Genomic DNA, 25627 nt, shown 5'->3' with positions numbered 1-25627 from the left:
AATAACATTACTCCCATTATAATAGAAATTATATGCTTAACACTTTCAGTTTATAAAAAAAATTTTACATGTATTATTAGATCATGTTTTCCAATTGAAATCCACACTGTAAAAAGTGTCTACTTATGTGCCTGTCTGCCCATAATGAATATAATGACTGGCTGTGAGTCATCTCAGTGTCTTCAAGACCTTGTGTAGATATAACATACAGGAGGTTTACGATGAATTGAATTGCACTTCCTTAGAATGTTAGAGCTGTAAGGCTCCTCCATTTACAGATGAACCTAGGAAGGTGAAAGGACACCCCAAGTTAAAGGTGGTCAAGATTAGGACCAAGTTGCCTGATTCCATTACATTACCATATTCATATAAGAATATTATTACAAAGAAGCTACCAAATATTTTGAGTTATGCACTATTTTATGTTGCCTCTGACCCAGTCACTTCTATCCAACTGGAAGCCATATAAAAAGGTAGAAATGGCTCAAGAATCAACTGAGTGTATAAATAATAAGACCAGACAGAGACATACTAGGTCAGAAGTTCAGTGTTTCATAATTTTGGAGAAAACTAAATTCCTTTTGTTTCCACAGGAAAGACTACATGATCCCTATATTTAAACAATTGTTTGAGCATTAAAAGTATCCCATTGCCACTGAAATAATAGCTCTTCATCTCAGGATGAGTAAATTATCACCGTCACTTTCAATACAAAGCTTCTTATACTTCAGCTGTCATGTTACAGATTCATACTGAAAATAAATTTTAAGCAGAGTTAGATTGCTGTGTAATGAGTAATAATTTTATCAAATTAGTAGCATTCAGCTTCTAGTGAGATTTATTATTTTATTCATAGACTATTTTGTAAAAAGAGCATACTAAACAGAAACATTTAAATTTTAAGACTTTTCTAAAATGGGGTATACCACTAGGAAACAATCAGCTATTATTCTCTATTTCAATCTAAATACCTGTAATAACTTCCAAGTGTAAAAGACACTTCCCATCACTGTATAGGTCCACATACATTCTATAAGCCTTCCTGGCATTTAAACTCATTCAAAGGTATAAACATTTTCCTCAAAAATGATGGATGTTAACTGGTAATTAAGGTTATTATGTTGCCATAGAGAAGAATTTGACTTAATGGAAGACTGTGATGGAAATTAACAAGGTTGTTACATAATTAAATGACAGAATTGATTGTGAGCAACAGTTGAGGTATTTACACACTTGTTAAAGATTTAAGGAACCAAGGCTAGATGATTAATACATCTCTTGTAGTATTTACTATGAAGTGAAATAAAAACTTGAAAGACTAGAAAAAAGTTATTTAACATTATCACAGATAATGAGATCTCAGATTCCTTTGCCTTTTTTTTTTTTACACTGAACATAACAATTTTTATCAGGAAAGCAAGAAAAGTTTTCATTAAAATGAAATTGAACCCTCCTAGTAAATTATTCAGAGAAGGAAATGGCAGCCCACTCCACTATTCTTGTCTGGAGAATCCCAGGGACAGAGGAGCCTGGTGGGCTGCCATCTATGGGGTTGCACAGAGTCGGACAAGACTGAAGCAACTTAGCAGCAGCAGCAGCAGTAAATTATTTGATAACTTTTAAATATATATTATGGTATTTCTCACAATTCATGAATCAGTTCGAAAGTAGAGCTTCTGCCATAACCAGAATCTTGAAATAGACAAAACATTCTAGTCTAGTAAATCAATACTTAACATGAGCAAGGCTGTAGAAATTTCCTGTCAGTATTAAATTAATTCTATTATTAATCTAGTAATATGTTTAGGACCAATAATAGCTTTTATTTTTTTTGTTTTTTTTTATTTTAAATTAGTTTATTTATCTATTTTTTAACTTTACAATATTGTATTTGTTTTGCCATACATTGACATGAATCCACCATGGGTATACATGTTTTCCACTTCCAGAACCCCCCTCCCTCCCCATCCCATCCCTCCGAGTCATCCCCGTACACCAGCCCCAAGTGCTCTGTATCATGCATCGAACCTGGACTGGCGATTCGTTTCACATATGATAATTTACATGCTTCACTGCCATTCTCCCAGATCATCCCGCCCTCGCCCTCTCCCATAGAGTCCATAATACTGTTCTATTTTTCTGTGTCTCTTCTGATGTCTCGCATACAGGGTTATCTTTACCAATTAACTAAATACCATATATATGTGTTAGCATACTGTATTGGTGTTTTGGTTTCTGGCTTACTTCACCCTGTATAATAGGCTCCAGTTTCATCCACCTCATTAGAACTGATTTGAATGTATTCTTTTTAATGGCTGAATAATATTCCATTGTGTATATGTACCACAGCTTCCTTATCCATTCGTCTGCTGATGGGCATCTAGGCTGTTTCCACGTCCTGGCTATTATAAACAGTGCTGCGATGAACATTGGGGTACACGTGTCTCTTTCTATTCTAGTTTCCTCAGTGTGTATGCCCAGCAGTGGGATTGCTGGGTCACATGGCAACTCAATTTCCAATTTTTTGAGGAATCACCACGTTGTTCTCCATAGTGGCTGTACTAGTTGGCATTTCCACCAACAGTGTAAGAGGGTTCCCTTTTCTCCACACCCTCTCCAGCATTTATTGCTTGCAGTCTTTTGGATAGCAGCCATTCTGACGGGCGTGAAATGGTACCTCATTGTGGTTTTGATTTGCATTTCTCTGATAATGAGTGATGTTGAGCATCTTTTCATGTGTTTGTTAGCCATCTGTATGCCTTCTTTGGAGAAGTGTCTGTTTAGTTCTTTGGCCCACTTTTTGATTAGGTTGTTTATTTTTCTGGAATTGAGCTGCAGGAGTTGCTTGTATATTTTTGAGATTAATTGTTTGTAGGACCAATAATAGCTTCTAAAAATTATTCCTTAGAAAACTTTCCTTGAAACTATCTTACAATTCATTGTTTTCTACCTTCTAGCCCATTATATGGTAGTTTCAACTCTATTAGAGGAATTCAGAGACTCAAATATTTAATGTTTTAAAATCTTAATTAAACCATTAGGTGGCCTTTTAAAAAATTGTACTTTTATACAATTGCTAGGCAAATAGCCAAAGAAAGAGTGAAAAGTGTCTCAAAATGTGACGAATAGAAACTGGACTCATATTAGTGGGTGAATTAAAAACAGAAACAGCTTAAAGTGCTGCCTCTAGAAAAGGAATGGAGAGAAGATGGAGAGGACAGCGGAGAAGTCAGTGCGGTGCTGGACTCAGTGCCAGTGGGTACTGGAGAGCCTACAGTTAACATTTCTTTTTTCCCAACTTCATGTTTTTAGGGTTTAAAGTCTGCCACAGAGAATGTGCCTATGACCTAGTAATCAGCAAACACTGCAAATCATGGCTTCCCTGCTCCCATCCCCCTCTCCCCACTCCCAGTCAGTTGTTTGCCAACACATCACTGGGAGGAATAGTAAAGAGAACCACTGACTTCATTAAAAGATTTTCTTTATTTTTTATCTTTATATTGTGCATTTGTTACACTAATAAAAAATTATATTTAAAGATGCCTTTATTAAAACAATGGGATAATTCAGAGCTTATTCCATAGGATTCACTGGGCAGCAAGGTAATCATAACATTTCAGTGACAATACCTTAATAATAATGGAAAGAACTCAAAGGTCCATTCTAATCCAAAGTAGTTCCCATGAGTATTAAAAGGCACTGGTGAGCTTGAGTAATAGCATGAGAATTTGCATAACTAGTCAATGTAATTTAATATCCCCAGAAAAGTTGACTCAGAGAATAAAGGTTATCAAACCCAAAGGTTATATTTTTAAACCAAAGGTTCTTAAGGAGGCATATTATTTTAAAATGAGAAATGAAATAATTACATAGATTCCTGATTTATTTCATTTTCAGATTAACTGAGAACTAGACAAATTGCCTTGTTTTGAACATTGTAGAGCAAATTATAATTACACAATATGGACCTCTAAGCATTTGCCATTGTAGCATAATTAAATCAAAATTGTATGAGTACTAAAGACACAAAAGAGGCAATGGTTAGGCTAATATAAATTAATCATAGATCACACCCTTGTAATGCATTTTTTTTCTAATTCTCAAATATGAAGTGATTGTCTTCACAGTGGCATCATTACTGTTATAAAGTAAAACTGCAAAAGAATAATGTCTTTCAGTCAAGGGGTCCAGTGAATCAGTTTTATAACATATGTCTAAATATAAAGAAAGAAAAAACATATATATCATATATATTTAGAATCCCAAAACCAATTTCAGTTTTCTTGTCCATTTTGCCATTTTTTCTTAATTTCTCCTACAAATAAAGACTGTGTCCTGTCAGAGGTCAAAGAAGCCTGGCAAAGGGCAAAACTGGTCAGTTGACACCATGTTGAGAAGTGATTGATGAAGCCTCATCAGCTCCCTCCACTGCAACCATCTGGTCTGTGGATTAGAAGCCATTCATACTTTCCTTCATTTACACATGTGAAGGACTCCTTGAAGAACTGAATATAAAACATCTTACTGAGAAATTTTGTGAATGCATACAGTAGGAAAAAATTAGGTAACATCTGAAGGACTTCTCACTCCTATACTACTTTGATTCCTCATTTTCATGTCATGTTTTTTAATGTCTAAATAAAGAGCAATGTAAACCTGGCTCATATTCATAGATTTTAGTTTCCAGTTCACCACTGCCTATAGTCATACCATTTAACCTTTCCATGCCCTTGGCTTCATCACTTCTGAAACTAATGTATCTTTGAAAGGTTGGAAACATGTTTTTAAGTAAGGTGGGGGGAAAAAAGTGCTATGAGTACACAGACCCACATTCAACCCTCTTACCACTAACTCTACCAGCTCCTGCACTAACATCTGTCTTACACTTGACCTGATTCAGCCAGGACAGTCCTCCTCTACCTATCCCTAGAAACAGACACCTAACTCATTTTTTGGCCCTTGAATTATAAAAGATTGTAGTGAATGTGGGGAAAGATTATATCAAAGCTTACATGAATCTATTATCATTTATTCAATAAAATGAAAATAGCAGTGTGAAACTAAATCATCAAGCTACATGAAAGTGGATTTATAATATGCATACTTTAATTCTAATACCATAATTCTGAACCATCATACCCAAGCACTTTTCACCTTCTATCTTGATTTATACTTATTTGTGAATTTGCTTCAAATTGCACTCTGATGTCATAAGCTCATTTAGGAAAGACACATTAATCTTGTTAGCCAGCCCCCACATCTTATTAACACTTAATGCAGTGCTTAGGATAGAGCAGATACTTAACAATTACTTATAAAACTGAATGAAGATATGTATTTTGTTGATAACTTTAGCTTTGAAAAAATATGTTTAATTTTCTGTGTAGATTTTAGAATTTATCTACTTGGTTCTTTATCATATTTGATAATAACATACTTTTCCTTCATACAAGTACTGTACATGTCTGTAAGTCAAATGACTTCATGATAATCCAGTTTACAGATGCATTTGTTCTTAATTCATTTGTTCCAATCAATTATAGTGTGAGGTAGACAGGAAAGGAGAAGGTAATGGCACCCCACTCCAGTACTCTTGCCTGGAAAATCCCATGGACGCAGGAGCCTGGTGGGCTGCAGTCCATGGGGTCGCTAAGAGTCAGACACGACTGAGCGACTTCACTTTCACTTTTCACTTTCGTGCATTGGAGAAGGAAATGGCAACCCACTCCAGTGTTCTTGCTTGGAGAATCCCAGGGACAGGGGAGCATGGTGGGCTGCCCTCTACGGGGTCACACAGAGTCGGACACGACTCAAGTGACCTAGCAGCAGCAGCAGACAGGAAAAGGATCATAATCTCCACTTTATGAACATAAATTAGCTTAATTTGAAAAAGCCATACAGTGGCAGAACCAGGACTTTAATAGCATATTTAGGGCTCTTTAAAATGTATTATGATATTTGATCTTAATTACTTCCTTAAGCTATGAATGTGAATTTATAAAGATCTCCCCTCTTACATACTTTAGCTTATCCCTATCCTTACTATCTCTATTTCCAAACTTTCACCCCTCCTTCTCTTCCTTCCTTCCACAAATATCCCTGCTTTTTCTGCAATTCATATTAAAATATGTATTCATTTGCTAGGGTTGTCATTAAAAAAATACACCACAAACTGAGTGGCGTAAAACAACAGGCTCACAGTTTGGAGGCCTATAAGTCTGACATTAAAGTGTCAACTGCCATATTTCCTCTGATACCTGTGTCTCATGGAGGCTCTGGGTGTTTGCAGCCAATCCGCTGCATTACTTGGCATGTAGGTGCTTCACTCCATCTCAGCCTCCATAGTCATAAGGCAATCTTTTCTCACGTATCTTCACATCATCTTTCCTCTGTATTCTACTCCTTATAACTCTATGTTCCTGTCAGTGTACCAACCCCTTGATTACTACACTGCCCTCTGCCCACTCATTGGAAAAGACCCTAATGTTGGGTAGGATTAGGGGCAGGAGGAGAAGGGGACGACAGAGGATGAGATGGTTGGATGGCATCACCAACTCGATGGACACGGGTTTGAGTAGACTCTGGGCGTTGGTGATGGACAGAGAGGCCTGGCGTGCTGCAATTCATGGGGTCGCAAAGAGTCGGACACGACTGAGCGACTGAACTGAACTGAACTGATTCCTTCCCTCCTCTCCATTCCATATTTTCAAAGGGATAAAAAACCCCTTAGAATAAAAACAATAATTGGTAGCCATTAACATTCTGATAGCTGACAATTGCATAGCTACTATATGTTAAAAACTATTAAATATGTAGTGTTTCCTTCTACCATACAACAATTTTATGGTATGTTACTATTATTGCTCCCATTTTTCAGGTAGGAGTGCTCAGTCACGTCCAACTCTTTGCAATCCCATGGACTGTAGCCCACCAGGCTCCTCTGTCCATGGGATTCTCTAGGCAAGAATACTGGAGTGGGTTGCCAAGCCCTTCTCCAGGGGATCTTCCTAACCCAGGAATCGAACCATTTGTTGTTCTCATCAATTTTTTTATTTAAAAATTAAAAAATTTAATAATTAAAAATCATTATTAACCTTAAAAGTGTGTCATTTCATACACATTCAAACACTGTTAGTGGCCATATAAAACTGTACTATAGTTTTCAAGTATTTTGAATCCTTAAAATAGTTTTACCTGTAGTTAGAATCCTTTCATGATAATGTGATCTTAAACTCGTATAAAAATATTTTAAAGTTTTGTTTACTACTATCTAGCTTGGGGATGAAGGGGTGATGGGCAGTAATTTTCATGAATCATCTAAGAATTTTCTTCTATGAATGCTTTATCTCTTTCAAAAAACATAGAGGCTTAAGAATACTAATCTTCAGAGTTCAGGTTGCAAGTAAATTTTAGCTTTAAAATGAAGCATGAATCAAAGGTTATTTTGGAACTTCCCTGGTGGTACAGTGGTTAAGACTCCATGCTTCCAATGCAGGGGCTGTGGGTTTGATTTCTGGTTGGGAAAATAAGATTCCACATGCTGGGAGGCATAGCCAAAAGATAAAAAAATTAAAAATTAAAAAAATAAAAGAAATGTTTTTTAAAAAGTTATTTTGGTTAATGCACCTAGCACAAAAGAAAAATGTTTTGCTTTATTAAATTTGTCATTGTGACACAACTGTGTTGAGGCAAAAGTAGTTGCACTAATTGCCCCTTTCATCTTCTTAAGTACTATGAGAAAAAGGAAAAAAGTGAAAACTTGCATGTACTTGTGTGTATACACACATGCACACACACACACATATTACTCATTATTTTGATGTAAAGACTTAAGGGGAAAGAATCCTTTGAGAATCTGGACTGCTAGAGTGATTTTGGTAGTAGGACTTCCATATAAAAGTCTCTATCTTTAGTCACATGCTGGGACATCTGCATTTGTATTATATTTATTCATTTGAGATGACAATCTGAGATTTATCCATTCAAACTAACAATTTGAGACCCCCTTCCCTTATTTATCTTGTTATCACAGGGCAGAAAAAACAAGGAACCATCATTGGGCAATAAAGCCACAAACTAAAAATAAGCATCAGTCAGGACCGAGTCCAAATCAAACCATATTCACATCAAATGAAATAACATCCAGATGCATGATGTAATTTCATAGCCTTGTATTGGTGGTGTGAGGATGAGGCAAAGAAGTAATTGGTTCCAATTCCATTTTGTCCTTTCTATCTTTGCGCTTATTAATGAGCCCCTTTTCCCATTTTAAATATACCTTTTCAGTTCAGTCGCTCAGTCGTATCCGACTCTTTGCGACCCCATGAATCGCAGCATGCCAGTCCTCCCTGTCCATTACCAACTCCCGGAGTTTACCAAAACCCATGTCCATGGAGTCGGTGATGCCATCCAACCATCTCATCCTCTGTCGTCCCCTTCTCCTCCTGCCCTCAATCCTTCCCAGCATTAGGGTCTTTTCCAATGACTCAACTCTTTGCATGAGGTGCCCAAAGTATTGGAGTTTCAGCTTCAACATCAGTCCTTCCAATGAACACCCAGGACTGATCTCCTTTAGGATGGACTGGTTGGATCTTCCTGCAGTCCAAGGGACTCTCAAGAGTCTTCTCCAACACCACAGTTCAAAAGCATCAATTCTTCGGCACTCAGCTTTCTTTACCATCCAACTCTCACATCCATACATGACCACTGGAAAAACCATAGCCTTGACTAGACGGACCTTTGTTGGCAAAGTAATGTCTCTGCTTTTAAATATGCTATCTAGGTTGGCCATAACCTTCCTTCCAAGGAGTAAGCGTCTTTTAATTTCATGGATGCAATCACCATCTGCAGTGATTTTAGAGCCCAAAAAAATAAAGTCTGACACCGTTTCCCCATCTACTTCCCATGAAGTGATGGGACCAGATGCCATGATTTTAGTTTTCTGAACGTTGAACTTTAAGCTAACTTTTTCACTCTCCTCTTCCACTTTCATCAAGAGGCTCTTTAGTTCTTCTTCACTTTCTGCCATAAAGGTGGTGTCATCTGCATATCTGAGGTTACTGATATTGTCCTGGAAATCTTGATTCCAGCTTGTGCTTCATCCAGCCCAGCGTTTCTCATGATGTACTCTGCATATAAGTTAAATAAACAGGGTGACAATATATAGCCTTGACGTACTCCTTTTCCTATTTGGAACCAGTCTGTTGTTCCATGTCCAGTTCTAACTGTTGCTTCCTGACCTGCATACAGGTTTCTCAAGAGACAGGTCAGATGGTCTGGTATTCCCATCTCTTTCAGAATTTAATTCAGTTGAATCATTGTAAGTTAGAAAGGTGGAACTGAAATGCACTATAAACCATTAAAGCCACCCTCTCAAGAATATTTACAGTGTTTTAAGAAAAAAAAATTGTTGAAGCATTATTTTTAATAACTATGCTAAAAACCAAATAAATGTCTGATAATAAAGTTTCAGTTCAGTTCAGTTCAGTCACTCAGTCCTGTCTGACTCTTTGCAATCCCATGGACTCCAGCACGCCAGGCTTCCCTGTCCATCACCAACTCCCTAAGCTTACTCCAACTCATGTCCACCGAGTCAGCGATGCCATCCAACCATCTCATCCTTATTGTCCCCTTCTTTCCCTGCCTTCAATCTTTCCCAGCATCAGGGTCTTTTCAAATGAGTCAGTTCTTCGCATCAGGTGGCCAAATATTGGGGCTTCAGCTTCAGCATCAGTCCTTCCAAAGAATATTCAGGACTGATTTCCTTTAGGGTTGACCAGTTGGATCTCCTTGCAGCCCAGGGGACTCTAAAGAATCTTCTCCAACACCACAGTTGAAAAGCATGAATGAAAACATAATGAAGTTTATCTTCAATAAATTTTGGTATCTCCACTCCCAGAGAATCATGCTGCTATTTAAAAGTATTTAAAAAGTTAGTAAGAATGTAGGGAAATGCTTCTGACAGAATAAAAAGGCCAATATAAGATTTCATTCCTTCTTTTTTGTGTGTGGTATATATTATAGATTTTGGGTCTGAGGTTAATATTGAGTATAAGGTGTATAAATAACTATATATGTATGTATATACATACATACATGTGTGTGATTCTTAAGTTGCTCATTTAGTTTCAAACGCATTTTAACAATCCTGCAGTTTTATTCCCCATTCCCTCACTACTACTGTTTTTGACATATTTTACATCTTTTTGTGTAGCCCTTAACTTCCTATTGCAGATATAGATGATTTTACTACTTCCATCTCTTAACCTTCTTACTAGCTTTGTATGAGGTGGATTTACTACCTTTAGTGTGTACCTGCTTTTGCCAATGAGCTTTTCCTTTTGTAATTTATATAGGTTTCTAGTTCCGGCCTTTCCTTATTTGCTTAGAAAAGCCTCTTTAATGTTTCTTGTAAAGCTAGTTTGGTGGTGCTGAAGGCTTTTTCCTTTTGCTTGTCTATGAAAACTTTTAATTTCTCCATCAAATCTGAAAGAAAGCTTTGCTGGGTTGAGTATTCTTGGTTGTAGGTTTTCCCTTTTATCACTTTAAGTACACCATGCCTAGAGTTTCTGCAGAAAAGTTAGTTGACAGCCTTATGGGAGCTCCATTCTACATAACTCATCACTCTTTCCTTGCTGCTTTTAATATTCTCTCTCTCTCTTTAATTTTTGCCATTTCAATTACAATACATCTTGGTATTATCTTTTTGGGGTTGATCCTGTTTGGGCCTCTCTGTGACTCCTGGACCTGGATGTCTGTGTACTTTCCCAGACTAGGAAAGTTTTCACCTATGATACCCTCAAACTTGTTCTCTTACTTTTCTCTCTTCTTCTGGGACAACTATAATGCAAATGCTACTGTTTTTATGAGAGAGTTTTTACTATGTTTTCCTAGAGATCTCTTAAATTGTCCTAATTTTTTTATTCTTTTTTCTGTTCATCGTCAGTGATTTCCACTACTCTGTCTTCTAGCTCACTGTTCCATTCCTTTGTATCATTTCATTTACTGTTGATTCCTTCTAGTGTATTTTTCATTTCAACTACTGTATTCTGCATCTCTAATTGGTTTCTCTTTATATTTTCTGTTTGTTATAAACCCCGAACTTCTCACTTTGTTCATCCATTCTTCTCCCACGTTCTTTGATCATCTTCACAATCATTACTTTAAACACTTTATCTGGTAGATCGCCTAGCTCTATTTAGTTTTCCTTCTGGGGGTTTACCTTAACCTGTTGGAACATGTTCCTCTGTCGCCTAATTGTGTCTAAATTGCTGTTTTTATTTCTATCTGGTAGGTTGGTTGCATTTCCTGACATGAGAAATGTGGCCTTCTGTGAGAGATGCCCTATGCATCCCAGCAGTATAGTCCCCTCTGATCACTAGAGCTATATGCTTCAGTGGTGCACCTAAGAAGGCTGCATGGGTACGTCTGTTGCGGCAAGCTGACTACAGTGGGTGGTCTGGTAGATGTGGCTGCTCCTTCGTCCCATTGGTTTCCAGGTCTTGCCTTGTGCAGAGGCTGCCAACTACTGGTTAGCAGTACCAGGTCACAAAGCAGCTGGCTGGAAAACCCAGGAGGTCCCAGGACTTATACTGGCTAACTGGTAGGCAGAGCTGGTTCTGGAGTGGGTGGACGCAGGGTTAAGATTCCTGGATCTAGTGTCTGTCTGTTGGTGGATAATGCCTGTTCCTGCCATGGCAGGCTGTGAGTTTCTGGGTGTCCCAAACTTGGTGCTGGTGACTGAAGCTGGAAGTCAGGGCAACTGGCTGAGGAGTCCATGATATCTCAGAACTGATACTGACCTGCTGGTGGGTTGGGCCAGGGTTGGTGGAGTCTGAGGCTGGTGCTGGACACTGGTAGGCTCCGTGGGACACTGGGGCCAGGGTCCATGGGATTCCAGGGTTAGTGCCAGCTCAGTGCTGAGCAGAGCCAGTTCCCAGGGTCTCTGGCTGCGTGGCCCCAGGGTGTTTAAAGGCTTGTGTTAACTCACTGGTGAGTCAGAAGCTGGGGCGGCTGGCCAAGGTTTCTCAGAGCAGTGTCGGCCTGCTGATAGGTAAGGTGGACCCTGCCATGGCAGGCCACCAAGCTGTAAGTGAACTGGAACTGGTGTCCACTCACTGGCAGGCGGAGCTGGAACTCACCAGGTTCTGGGATTACTGCCTGCCCTCTGGAGGGAAGACCTGGGTTCTGGAGTCTCTGGTTGAAGGGCTCTAGGGATACAAGTTCTAGTGCTTGCTCCCTGGTGCATGGGATCAAGTCCCAGGCTCACTGGTGGATGGAGGTGTGTGTGTGTGTGTGTCTGTGTGTGTGTGTGTCTGTGAGTGTGTGTGTCTGTGTGTGTGTGTGTGTGTGTGTGTGTACACACTGGAATACTACTCAGCCAAAAGTGTGTGTGTGTGTGTGTGTGTGTGTGTACACACTGGAATACTACTCAGCCAAAACAGAGAATGAAATTTTGTCATTTGCAACAAAATGGATGGACCTGGAATACTACTCAGCCAAAACAGAGAATGAAATTTTGTCATTTGCAACAAAATGGATGGACCTGGAAGGTATTATGCTTAGTGAAATAAGTCAGACGGAGAAAGACAAACAGTACATGTTAACACTTATATGTGGAATCAAAAAATAAATTAAACAAATGAATGAAAATAACTAAAAGAAACATAATCACAAATACAGAGAACAAACTAGTGGTTACTAGCATGGAAAAGAAAAGGAAAAAAGGGCAAGATATGGGTAGCAGATTAAGATATACAAAGTACTATGTATAAATGAAAAAGCTACAAGGTTATATCGTATAGCACAGGGAATATAGTTCATATTTTATAACTTGAAATGGACTATAATATATAAAAATTTTGAGTCATAATATTGTACACCTGAAACTAACATTATAAATCAACTACACTTCAATAAATAAATAAATATTGTATATGATTAAACTATTTAGGGGGGAAAAAATCTCATGTACAGGATAGTACTGTTACTCTCAGCATGACTGTTTTATGTAGTGTGACTGTATGTCTGGGGTCTTCTTTTCACTCTTTCTTGTATATTTTAAATTTGCTATAATGATAAAAATAACTTTAAAATTAAGTTAGAGAAATGAAAAATTGTTTTAATGAAAATTAACCCCTCAAAAAGAGTATTTTGCTGTGAAAGTTGTCATGCTTTAATCCCAGGGATCTGCAAAGGGAACTAAATAACTTTCTCGTTGAATTACTGAGGATATCAAACTTTTACACCAGCATTCCTCAAAATCTGTCATAGAAGAATATTTAGCAGAAGATCCCCCAAATTTTGAGGACACTGTGGTGCAGAGTTAGAGAACAGTAACTTGTATTTCTGTGGGTCTGGGGACCCAACTATTTGTACTCTAGTTTCCACTGACAGTTATCGATCAAACAGCACACTGGAGAAACTGATTCCTTTTTGGAATCTCTGTTCTTAATTCCTAGTTAAAGATATCATCATCCTACAGATATACAAAAATATGAATTTATGAATTCCAGATCACCTTCACAGAACTCCAGCCATATATAGAAAAATCAGACTTCTTCTGCATGCTCAGGGGAGATTTAGACTTATTTATTTGATTAAAAAAGAAAAGGAAGCAGGCAAGCATGAAAAAAGTAAAAATCAGATGAACAAGTGTATCAAACCCACACAGCTGGTATAAATGGTGCACTTAATCCTACATAGCTTGTAAAATACACTAGCTCTGACACCACCACCTTGCATTTCCTTAATATGATCACCCAGCAGGTCATGTTTGCAAACAATTTCACCATTCCCATATTTTATTACAAACCATCATTGAAAGACTGATCAATAACAAACTTGTTGAGGAATCAGCAGACTCTTCCCAGAGGTTGAGTGATTTCCACAAGGTCAGACGCAAAGGATCTGACTTGTGGAGCAAAAATATGCCCAAGCTTGGCCCCTATCCCAGGATGCTTATTTTCATTAACATATAGTAAATACACATTATCTTCTATTGTTTTGCTGAAGATCTTCACCTGGCCTTTAATTAAATATACTAAGATTTTTAAAGCTTTAACATGCTACTATGGTCAATTTTTAATATCATTCAAAGGATTTCACAAGGACTAAAGAAGTGGATCTACTTAGAGGAGTCAATCTTGAGTAGGTAAAACAAGGTGAAAACTGGAGGCTGAGGTTTTGGGAGAGAAGTGAAAGTGGGAAGGGGCATGAGGAGGATCAGCAGAGAGTGGTAGATAATAAAATATTGGGGGAGGGAGAAACACAGTCAGGCTCCATCCTTGAGCACCATCTGTATAAATCAGGCCTGGAGTTGACATGTAATTTTGTGTTGGTCCCCTGAGAAGTGGCCCTCGGGGCTTCATTATTGATGAAGAGATTTTTCTTCAAAGTGGCCTAGTCAGGATTGCCTCAAGGGGACATTCATAAGCACTCATAATATCAATTTCCAAGCACCTGGGAGGTAGGAACACAGATTGTCTCTTTAATTATTATGATAGAGGTAGAGGATAGTGAGAATGCTATTACACAACCAAGCTGAAGTCCTCAAAGAAATTAAATTATTATAATGTAATGCAAAAAGTTTATTATCTGAGTCATCCTTTAGAAAGGGCACACTTTACCTTTTCCTGGTGCAAAAATAGGTTGCTATCCAATTCCCTCCTCCCTCAGACTTAAAACAGTTATAAAATATATAATATTATATATATATAGCATAGTATATAATACTATAATATACAGTATATAATATATATTAAACATATAATATACATTAAATATATAATATGTATAAATATATAATACAGTATAAAATACTATACAAATGTGTGTGTAAGGATGCTTAGAAGCCCAGAAAAAACTTTCTTTGAAGCTAATATGATGGCTTAAAGAAACTATAAGGTTAGTCCAGTTAAACACAAGAGATATGGAGCTAAGCACTTTTTCTTAAAATAATGATAAATAAGGATTTCTTTTCTCAGAAGGATAACACTAATCCCTTCTGAACATCATTGAGAATGCCAAGAAGTAAATTTCACCAATGGTTTGACCTGACCCAGTCATAAAAACATTCAGAAAAACACCAACAATTCAACCCACATGTACAAATGTGGTGAAACAGCAAGGGTTAGGAGTAGGAGGACGCCTACATTTGACTCTGCCACAGTGTATTAGATGTGGACAATCCTATACAGAAAAAGCCTTTACCACATACTTCCTCTAAATCTTTTACAGCTTACACTATAGGGCTTGCTTTTCAGTGGGTACTAAAAATATTTTTAAATAGAAATAAAAAGCAAAATGAAGACAGTCCTTTTAATTTGACCTGAATTTCAAAAACTCTCCCAACTCATTGTTAATACTGACAAAAATAATTCAGGAATTTACTCATAAGTCATGTCTGCAACATTTTTTAATCTATAATAAGCCTCTCTCATAATTCTTTTAACTTCGTTAACTCTCTCTTTCCTCACATATTTTAACAGCCTTTGATACCACTAGTTAATTCTTGGAGTTGAACAATATTCTAACCAAATGACATTTATATAACACATATGCATAACATGCATTCTATCATAATATTTAAAATAACCACTACCATTCAAGAGGTATATATTCCAAGTGACAGATGCTAAGTCATTATATGTACATGACTCCAATTAATCCTTATATCTAGTACATGAAATAAATTAAGATTAAATAAAACTGACAAAGAAAGAAATGACAGTTTAGGAAACAACTTGACCACAATCATACAAATAAAAAAATATATAATAATGGTGCCAGGATGTGAACACAGTGTGTTTTAACACAGTGTGTTTTTTTGTTTCTTAAACTAACCATGAAATGAAGCTTAATTTTGTGAAGTACAAAATCAAAAATTTTATATAAATATAATGAGTTCCTAACATCAATATATAGATAACTATGGTGAAGAGTCTGAAAGAAAAGTTATATGCTGAATTAAATACAGATGTTTCATGTCTACTAGTATAACATTTTAATTAAAAGCAAATGGAAGCAGTAATAATTATAAACCACAGGAAAGACATAATCCTATTAAGAGTTATCAGTAGTATAACTAGCTCCAGGATATCTGTGAACACCCACATTATTGATGTTTGAGGCCAAAAAACACCTTCTGCCTTAATATGGAGGATTAAGAGGAAATGAAGTCCAGAAGGCAAGCATGTCACATTTGAAAATCAAAATCCTGATTATAGATAAATTTACAATCTTAGAATGCCTTATTAAGTATTTTTTAATTAAGGCAGGATATAAATCACACAGAATTTTCTTTACAGTTTTAAGGACTATTTATCATTGTGTCCATTTAGCTAAGAAGCAGAAAGGCAAATTGGCCAGTTCTAATTTTCAATCTCTTTAGCCACACTGAGGCCTAGACTGTATTAAATGTCTTATGGCTTCTTTGTCAGGTTATTTCATGATGTGAAATATTTTTAAGTCTCATTGTCTTTAATTTTTGTGTTTCTAATATTGTGACTTAACATTATGCTAATTATTTGAATTCTCCCACAAGTGACCACACCTGTTTATCCTATAGAAAGGTCTATTTTTCAGCTCTTGTGTTGCCAGTTCATATACAGAGTATGGTAAAATACTGTATTCAAATAGTTAAGGAAAGATATGATTGCTTAATGATCATCCAATTATCTCAGCATTTTGATTAGAGGTCTTCATAGTATTATTAATTTCTCACTACAAATGTGGAGCTTTCAAAAACTGGACATTCCTTCTACAATGTAAGAAAGAAGGCTGTTGAATTTTAGCACACTTTTACAATTAAGCAATCAGTCAACACTATCTGCTATGATTAAGATTAAGCAGATCCAATCTAAAAATCTCCCTAGTGATAGATTCATCATTAGTCATTAATCTCACAGTTTTTAATTAAACCACTGAAAGCGAGTCATCTGAATTCATGTGTAGGAGGCAGAATTTAGAAGAAAAACTATAATGAAATATATGTATGTGCATATATATATATATATATGTATATATATATATATATAAAACCATTCTTAACTATAGAAATGTGTATAGTACCTTAAAGCTACAAGGAGCTTCCACTGAAATAACTCCAAATTTGGAGTAACTTTCCAAATCACATAATCAGGCATGTTTCTACTGCCCAGCTAAATTCTTTAGAAAGGAGAAATACTTTAAAATTAAGTATTGTCCACAGGACAGCTTAAAGTAGGGAGAATAAGTATATTTTTAACAATGCAAACTCACAAAACAAATTAAAAATGAAATTTAGTTTCAATGCTTTAAAAGCCTTAGCAAGTCAAGATAGCATTCCCGGAGATTTGTGGCACCCAATTAATAAAAGCAAGGAAACAAAACTGGACTTAAAAAAACATTTAGGTTTATATAAATAAATAATGCATACCTTCCGCAAAGCTGAGTCCTTATTTTCTTCTTGGGATCTACCTCCTCACTCCCCAGGGGCAAAAGCAGTTATAATAAAGAGTATTCTTGCAATATCTTTACCAACTAATCAGCGTTTTTTTCAAAATTCTCCCCAAAATTTAATTTCTCCAAGTTGTTACCATTATACTCCCATTTCCCAAAGCCATTCCTTTATTATCTTATTTTCTTAATTAATAAACACAAAATTCTCAACTGTCTTCTCAAATGAATAGAAGTTATAGGATCAGTTATTCAAAAACCATTTCTATTTAACTCTGAAAGTATTATGATTTTGTGGATATTGGACTGAAATCTTTTTTTTTTTATTCATAGTAAATTTTAAATGAATTTATAAGTACCAAAGAGTCATTAACTGATAATTCTAAGAATAAACCTTGACTTGGGGTTGTGGAAACAGTAGAGTGGTAGATAGCAATTCAGTTCAGTTATAAATACTTACCAGAACTATTAATATCCAAAGAGTTAATTAAAAGTTCACTGTACCTGCACACATTTTTTATTCAGCTATACTTCTATAGTAAATTCTCAATTATCCATGTCAGTGGAGAGGAACAAGACACTGAACAAAAGTGAACTCTTCCAAAATCATTCTTACTTGCTTTTAAAAGTATAGATACTGACATTAGACCAGCTGTCGATTCAAACTAAGTGAATTATTGTGAAGGTATTGCTGAGGTCAGGGAAAGTGATCAATGTCTGATAGTCATCGTTTTTGAAACCTTCCCCAAAGAATTTGTATTCAAAAGTCATTCTTGATAAAATTCAGTTGTATTCTAAAAGTAAGCCCACAAAGTAAAATATCTTTTAAAAGTCTATAGCTACCATTAATGAACTTAAAAATAACAGTTATTTCATAGGCAGTGATTTTCCTTAGTTGTTCAAAATTTTTAATTTTATCATATTTTGTTCTTTTCTTGAGAAGATGTGAAGGTGTGACACGTTTATCATCTTGTCTGATTATTTTCCTTACTTAGCAAATCATGCAAATATGACACAGAGAAGTTAGGTATTTAAACAAAGTCACCTGTCTAAAAAGGCGTAGAACTAGACTTCAACCACAGGCAATTTGCTCCAGATCCCAGAACAATGTGGTCCTGAACCACATTAACATATCTGGAAAAATGTCTGATTTCTCATACATCTTCTATAATGACAATAATTTTTGAATATGTGAGCTCGGTTCTATTGCCGAGTACCTATTATCTACTACTGCATCCTTGCTATGCCTATGTTCCTACCCAGGGATATTTTAGTTTTGGAGTCTTGTGAACTTCTGACTGTTTTTTAATGCTTTCAGCCCTTCAAACCCTGATGTGATATTGTATTGAGGTTAGAAATATGGAGTGAGCACACAAAATAACTCTGTAAACCTCAATAACTTTTTGCCCCAGAAATAAAACATTTCTTGGCTGCTTCACTGAACTTGAGGTTCTATAGGTAGCTTAAGGGAAAAATTAAATCACTGTTATAGTGGGTTGTCACTATCACCTTCTGTTCTTCTCACATTTATCAATTGAACATGTACTCTGTTTTATACTGATAATTTTTCTTAAAGATGGCGTGCTTCACGTATTTGAGACTAAGGCACTGGTCACAAGCAGATAAATCTCTAGACGATGGTTTTAATGAATTCATTCAAAAAAACCAAATCCAATGTATGCATTCAAATTTGATAGAAAACTGAGCCTTCATAATTCATTCAAAAAAATGAACTTTGGTGAGTCAATAGGATCACCTGAGACATCTACCCTTGAATGTGTTCCTCTAGACTTAATGTACTTTTCCTCACTGCATTATATTTTAATGATGAATTTCATGCTCTTTCATGGTACTCTAGCTCGGGAATCGTAGATATTACTTTGAGGGAAAAGAAAATAACTATGTGTGATGAAAGATGTTACTGATTAAAGTGTGTTGCATGTGTGAACTACAAAAAGGTGAAAAAGCTTAAATACCACTATTCTATACTACAAGTAATATCAGGCTGACTAAGGTTAGATTGAGTAAATGCAAGGGTCTGACCTTCTTAAATAGTCTTAGTTGAAACAATTCACGAAATTAAACTAGTCATTAATGTTTCAGTGGCATCTTTTCCTTAGTGTAATGTGGTTAAGAACTGATTTCATGGACAAATGCAAAACAGCTACTGATAAAGAAATTCAAAATCCAAAAGCCACCAGCCCTCTGACATTCTTAACTCTGAAATCAGTACATCAGTACTACATGAATGTTGTCAGAAAGGTTACTATTTGAGTTAGCTAAAAAGGCCGGCCGGTGGAGGGGGGGGAGAGGGGGGGGAGGGGGGAGAGGGGGGAGGGTTAAGTTAAAGTAACAAGGACCAAAAAGAACAACATACATCAAGCATCTTTTACTTTGTGCATGAATAAATATTGTATTATATATACCACACTGATCAATATGAAAAAGTAAACTATCCACAAGAGAAACCACAAGTAAAATTAAGTAGACATATACACATAGCATGTGCGTGTGTGCTCAGTCATACTTTGGCTCTAATTACTCGCTGGATTTTTCAAACCAAGTATGGAGTCTGGAGAAAACACTACCACCATCCCCCAAACAGAACACAAAGTTCCTACAATCAATGTTAGAGGCAACGCAGTGGCAAAAGCAGCTCTTTTGCAAACAGGTGGTTTTCAAGTTTTACTTAAGCCACTGACTGAAAGGACGGAGGAAAGGAAAATGTCATTTCTTAAGAAAACACAGGCATGCACATACATTCTACCAGAGTAGAAGACTTAAATTTTAAAAAGCCCCTAACAAAACACAACAAAAAATTAAAAAGCAGTTTATTTTAGCTCAGAACTGTGAACACTGGATTAGTATGTCTAAAATCACTGCTTGTAATTATATCTCTCTCGTCGCATACATAAAGGTCCTAGGGAGAAATTGAAGGAAACGGTCATGTTACTTCACGGCGGGCTTTATTCACATCAAGAAAGATAACGTTTTTACAGAAGCAGTGCAAGAGAAAATAAAAAACCGTTGAGAAGAGTAATATACAGTTTATTTTGTATTTCTGAAGGCACTGTATTTTTCATGTTCTCAATACCCTATCCCGTTCTTCCCTATGTTAGTTTCATAAGCAATATTAAAAGGCGAGCAGTCGCTGCTGTAGCTTACATACAGATCTCCATTATTTCTATCCTCCACCTTTGCAAATATGCAGAATTCATCGACCGGAGGTGGGGGTAGCAGACAGGTATCCCGAAACGCTTACGGGGCAAAAGAGGAGGTGCGGGATAGACTGCGAAATGAACGCCCTCATGAGAAAGTCCATCTCCCTCGAACTCTTCTAGTTCTTCAACCACGGCCACCCAGAAACTTCGGACCCCGACTCCGAAGTAAACAGCCAGGTCCCAACGCGAAGGACACCCCTGCAGCCGCGGACTCCCACCCTTCTCCCCGCCAGCCCACACGGGGCGCCGGCTCCTCTGCTGCTCCTCCTCCTCCGCAGACCTCCCACGAAGGCAAAGTTTCCCGCGTCTCCCACTCTTTTCTCGGCCCCGCGGTGGCCTCAGCGCCCTTTCGGGCACCCACCAGCTGCGCTCCCCGCCCGCCCCTCGCCAACCCGCGCGCAGTCGGTACCTCGATATCCGCCACGTCCTTGCTTAGCACAGGGGCCATGGCAATGGCCAGAGCCTGGAGTTTCCTTGTCACGAACCCTTCCGCCTCCTCAGGCTTCAGCCACAGACGAAAGTGACAGCTTGCCCGAGCGCCCCTAGAAATAGGAGGCGGAGGGCCAGAGGCGCGGAGGCGGGGCGGGCGCCAGGCAGTGACGCCCCCGGGGCGGGGCTACGCGCAGGGCCCTGCGGCTCCTCTAGACCCGCGCTGCGGGCAGAGCGGCGGGCTGGAGCCAGGCCCCAGCTCCCGCCCCCGCCCCGCCATGTAGCAGCTTGTTTTCCTGCTACTCGCGCCAGGAAGGGAGGGAGAGAGCGCACTGGCGTTCGGGACTGGCCTTTGCTCTATAAACTGTTCGAGGCAGAGCTAGGTAGGTGGGGGCTAGATGTGAGAGAACCGTAGGATTAAAGGTAAAAACAATCGGCTCCCTAAGTAACAAATTATTCCTTTTCTTTCCTTCCGCAGGAGCCCTGCGAGGTGCAGAAACATTGTCTTTTGGCAACTGCATCTTCAGAATTCCTCAGGGATAAGGTAGTAAATGTTCCTCCGTGCATTCAACAAATAGGCGGGAACAGGCAAGGGCAGGGATTTTCTGAAAATGGACGGTCCCTGGGGGCGGGGGCAGGCGGGGGCAGGCGGGGGCAGGTGGGGGCGAGGAGAAGAGGGGCCAGAAATAGAGGTGAGCAAAAATTTCTACAGCCAGAAACTGCCAAGTAGTAAGTCCTGTAGGTGGTACAGTATGAAGGTTGTATATTTGCAGAACAACCCATTCTAATGGCTATTTAAAAAAAAAAAATTCTAAAATGTGAAGCTCTTGTCAAGAGTTGTTCTATATGTTTTGTTTTAGAGCTTGCTGGGGAGAAGGGAGAGGGGAGCTAGTTCATTTGGAGATGGTCTCAATCCAGAAAATATTCTCCTCACCTCTGAGTATATGTGTACTCCTGATGTCTCTCTCCATTCTCCCTCCATCGTCCTCTCTTCTCCTGTAACACGTCTTGCTTACTTCTCTTAAGGATTTTATCACACTGCTTAGTTCTCTTGGCTAGACAGTGAGCACTTGGGTTCTAGTATTTCCTCTTCATCATTATTCTTTCATCAGTTCATCATTTCATTCAATAAATATTTATTGAACATTTTCATTGCCAAACACTGTGTTAGGTGCTCTGGCTATAGTCTTCAAGAAGAAACATGACTGTCATGAAAAGTTACTCAGAGTAAGGAAATGAGCAAACTAATAGGAAACTGAGATGCCTGCCTGGAAGGTAAAAGAAGGATTAGAAGGTAAAAGAAGAATTAATGGGGTGTGAGTGCTCACTATCATGAGTGGGTGGGAAGACTTCTTTACACAAACCATCATATTACCTTCCAGAACCTGGAATTTACTAGGAGATGGATACATTTTTCTTAAATAGTGTATTAAGAGAGCTTAGAAAGTTACACAGAAACCTTGGAATCTTTCTTAACTCCCCTATTCTCCCATATTTAATGAGCATCCGCAAGCTCTCAGGGTTCAACCTCCTAAATACATCTTGGAACATTTCTTCATTTCTCTCTCTTCACTGAACCCACCAACAGCCAAGATGATTGTATTGCAACTTCTATTCTTACTCCTTTTCACTGCAGATTAAGCTTTAAAAAGTATTAATTGGCTCATAAAACACACACACACACACACACACACACACACACAATAAATCTTTCAATGATTCCCACTGCCTTCAGAAGAAAATACAAACTCCATAGTGACCTCTGAATAACCAACCCTTCCCTTTTCTCCAGCTTCACCCTAGGGCTTCTCTTGTCAAGAGTCACTGTGTTCCAGTTACAAAGTAATCTTCCTGTTCTTCCACCACTTTTCTCCCTTTGCACATATCCTCCATTCCACTGGTACTTTAGATCTCAAAGAAGCCTTCCCTGACCCATCCCCACCATCAACAAAATTAGACCTGCCCTGTCTCTTATCCTTTCACGGCACCCTATTTTTTTCTCCATAAGTAAGTAAGTAAGTGTTAGTCGCCCAGTCATGCCTGACTCTTTGCGACCCCATGGACTGCAGCCCACCAGGCTCTTCTGTCCATGAGATTTTCCAGGCAAGGATACTGGAATGGGTTACCATTTCCTTCTCCAGGGGATCTTCCCGACCCAGGGATCGAACCGAGGTCTCCTGCACTGCAGGCAGATTCTTTACCGACTGAGCTACAAGGGAAGCCCCATAGCCCTGTCAGATTTTATTTGCCTATTTATTTGAGTGTGATTTGTTTAATATATGTCGTCTATTTAGAATGTAAGCACCAGGAAGCGAGGGTCTGTATCTGGCTTGGTAGCTTATTGAAGATTCAGTTTCTAGGCCAGGACTGAAACATACAAGAGAGATACTGAGTGATTGAATGAACTCAGTAGATCCTGAAATAGATTTACACACTAAGCAGTTTGTTTTAGAAACTGTAGTTTCACTTTACCTTGTATTCTTCTCAATGTTCTACTTATTCCTGGGAAGTAAAATCATAGTATCTATCAATGACTTTCTAGTTAAAATGTGTCAAACTACTTTCTTTTTCCTGGAGTAATTTTCCAAAGTCAGATTTCTTTCATCTTCCTACAATCATACTTTACTTACCACCAAATCATCTATATCCTCTTTCTTGTAGGCTTTTTTTTTTTCATGTATACATACATATGGATAGTAGTGGTGCATGCTCAGTCATGTCCAACTATTTGTGACCCTCCAGACTGTAGCCCACTAGGCTCCTCTGTCCATGGGATTCTCCAGGCAAGAATACTGGAGTGGGTTGCCATTTACTTCTCCAGAGAATCTTCCCGAGCCAGGGATCGAACCTGTGTCACCAGCATCTTCTGCAGTGGTGGCAGATTCTTTACCACTGAGCCACCTGAGAAGCCCATACATACGTATATTGTACATATATTAAGAAAGAGAGAAAGAGGATATACATACATGTGCATATATACACATATGACATATATATAATTGTAATACACATGATTCCTTCTCCAGGTTAACCAGAAAGTTTCAATAGTCGATTTCCTGACCACAGAGATATAGATTTAAGTGTTCTTTTAGGTTTCACACAAATACAGATCTTATCAGTTAGCAATCCATACTTCTTTTTTGGTTGTTTTATGGGTATAAGTGTCCAAGTTATCCTTAAGGGTTAGAACTGTATTTCCATTTTTATTTTATGTGACTATTATTCTCCTAAACCACTATGCAGGATAAGCCCCAAATATGCTGTCTTTCCAAAGATGAGAGATTCTTCAGTGATACTCAATAATCAAATATAAAATTTAAATGTTATTTTACCATTCCCTCAACCTCACCAAACAGATGTATTCTATTCTGAGATATTTAATTAAGGCATATAATCACATTGCTCACATGCCACACCTATACACCATGATTAGTGATTGAATCTAATAATATTTTAAATCCATTGAAATTCCACATTAAACACAGTTGTACCTGTAAATAATCCAAGGTGTTTGAAGCTTACTGCAAATGCATTCACAGTACACTTTTTTAAAGTTGTAAATTATGATGGCATTTGTCAAGCTGTCCCTCCATCTGGAAGCACAGTCAAATATCAGGTGTTCCACATTAATTTTGTTGTAGGCTTTAGTGAGACAGCTCATCTAATAAGGTGCAAATTTACCAAGATGCATCTCAGCCTAATAATTTACATTACATAATTGAATATTAATATTATTACTATAGTCAGAAGGAAGGCTTATGAGTCATCTTTCATTTCTGGAAAGTTATTCAGTACCACAAACTTAGAAACACAAAAACATGCAGATTTCCACGTGCTTTTATGTCCCTGCTTTACTCAAAAATTAAGCAATTTTTAAAACATTCTTGGGGGTGCAGTCCTAAGATGGAGGAGGAATATGACAGAGAGACCACTTTATCCACCACAAATTCATCGAAAGATCATGTGAACGCTGAGCAAATACCACAAAACAACTTCTGAACGCTGGCTGAGGACACCAGGCATCCAGAAAGCAGCCCATTGTCTTAGAAAGGAGGTAGGACAAAATATAAAAGATAAAAAGAGAGACAAAAGAGTTAGGGATGTAGACACGTCCCAGGGAGGGAGTCTTAGAAGTTTCCAAACACCAGGAAACCCTCTCACTGATGGGTCTGTGGGGAGTTTTGGAATCTCAGAGTGCAACATAACTGGGAGGAATAAATAAATAAGTAAAACCCACAGTTTTCACACCTAACTGCAACTCCCAGCAGAGAAGTAGCCCAGATGCTTGCATCAGACACCAGAAAGAGGGGGCTGAACAGGGAGGCGCGGGCTGCATTGCTTAGGGTAAGGACCGGGCCTGAATGCCCTGAGGGCAATCTGAGGGCGCTAACATGAGATAGCAATGCAAACTGTGGGATAGCCAGAGAGGGAAAAAAAAAAAAGAGGAAAGAGAGAGAGAGAACTTGCCTGTGAAAAGCTCTAACCTAAGGCACTGCCATGCCCACTCACAGAACAAAGGACTGAGCGAATACCAGAGGAGA

At 38.0% G+C, this 25627-nt stretch overlaps 1 protein-coding gene and 1 long non-coding RNA gene across 5 annotated transcripts in view; one reads left to right on the top strand and one right to left on the bottom strand.

The window, feature by feature from the left end:
• Positions 1-21447, bottom strand: part of DPYD (dihydropyrimidine dehydrogenase) — a 913720-nt gene extending 892273 nt beyond the window's left edge. For all 4 annotated transcript variants that reach the window (XR_014054766.1, XR_014054765.1, XM_081493632.1 and 1 more), the window contains exon 1: positions 21067-21447. Coding sequence is in view for 2 of the 4 variants with exons in the window: in XM_081493632.1 (XP_081349758.1) it covers positions 21067-21105 (39 nt within the window). In the remaining 2 variants the exon portion in view is untranslated. The remainder of the gene's footprint in view (positions 1-21066) is intronic.
• Positions 21282-25166, top strand: LOC145507311 (uncharacterized). The gene is made up of 2 exons (XR_014054768.1): positions 21282-21469; positions 21565-25166. It is a non-coding gene; the product is annotated as an uncharacterized LOC145507311 (long non-coding RNA).
• The last annotated feature ends 461 nt before the right edge of the window (positions 25167-25627 follow it).

This window comes from Giraffa tippelskirchi, chromosome 5, assembly GCF_054371585.1.
Source record: "Giraffa tippelskirchi isolate mGirTip1 chromosome 5, T2T-mGirTip1v1.2.pri, whole genome shotgun sequence".
NCBI lineage: Eukaryota > Metazoa > Chordata > Mammalia > Artiodactyla > Giraffidae > Giraffa > Giraffa tippelskirchi.
This window is presented reverse-complemented; position numbering and strand designations above follow the sequence as displayed.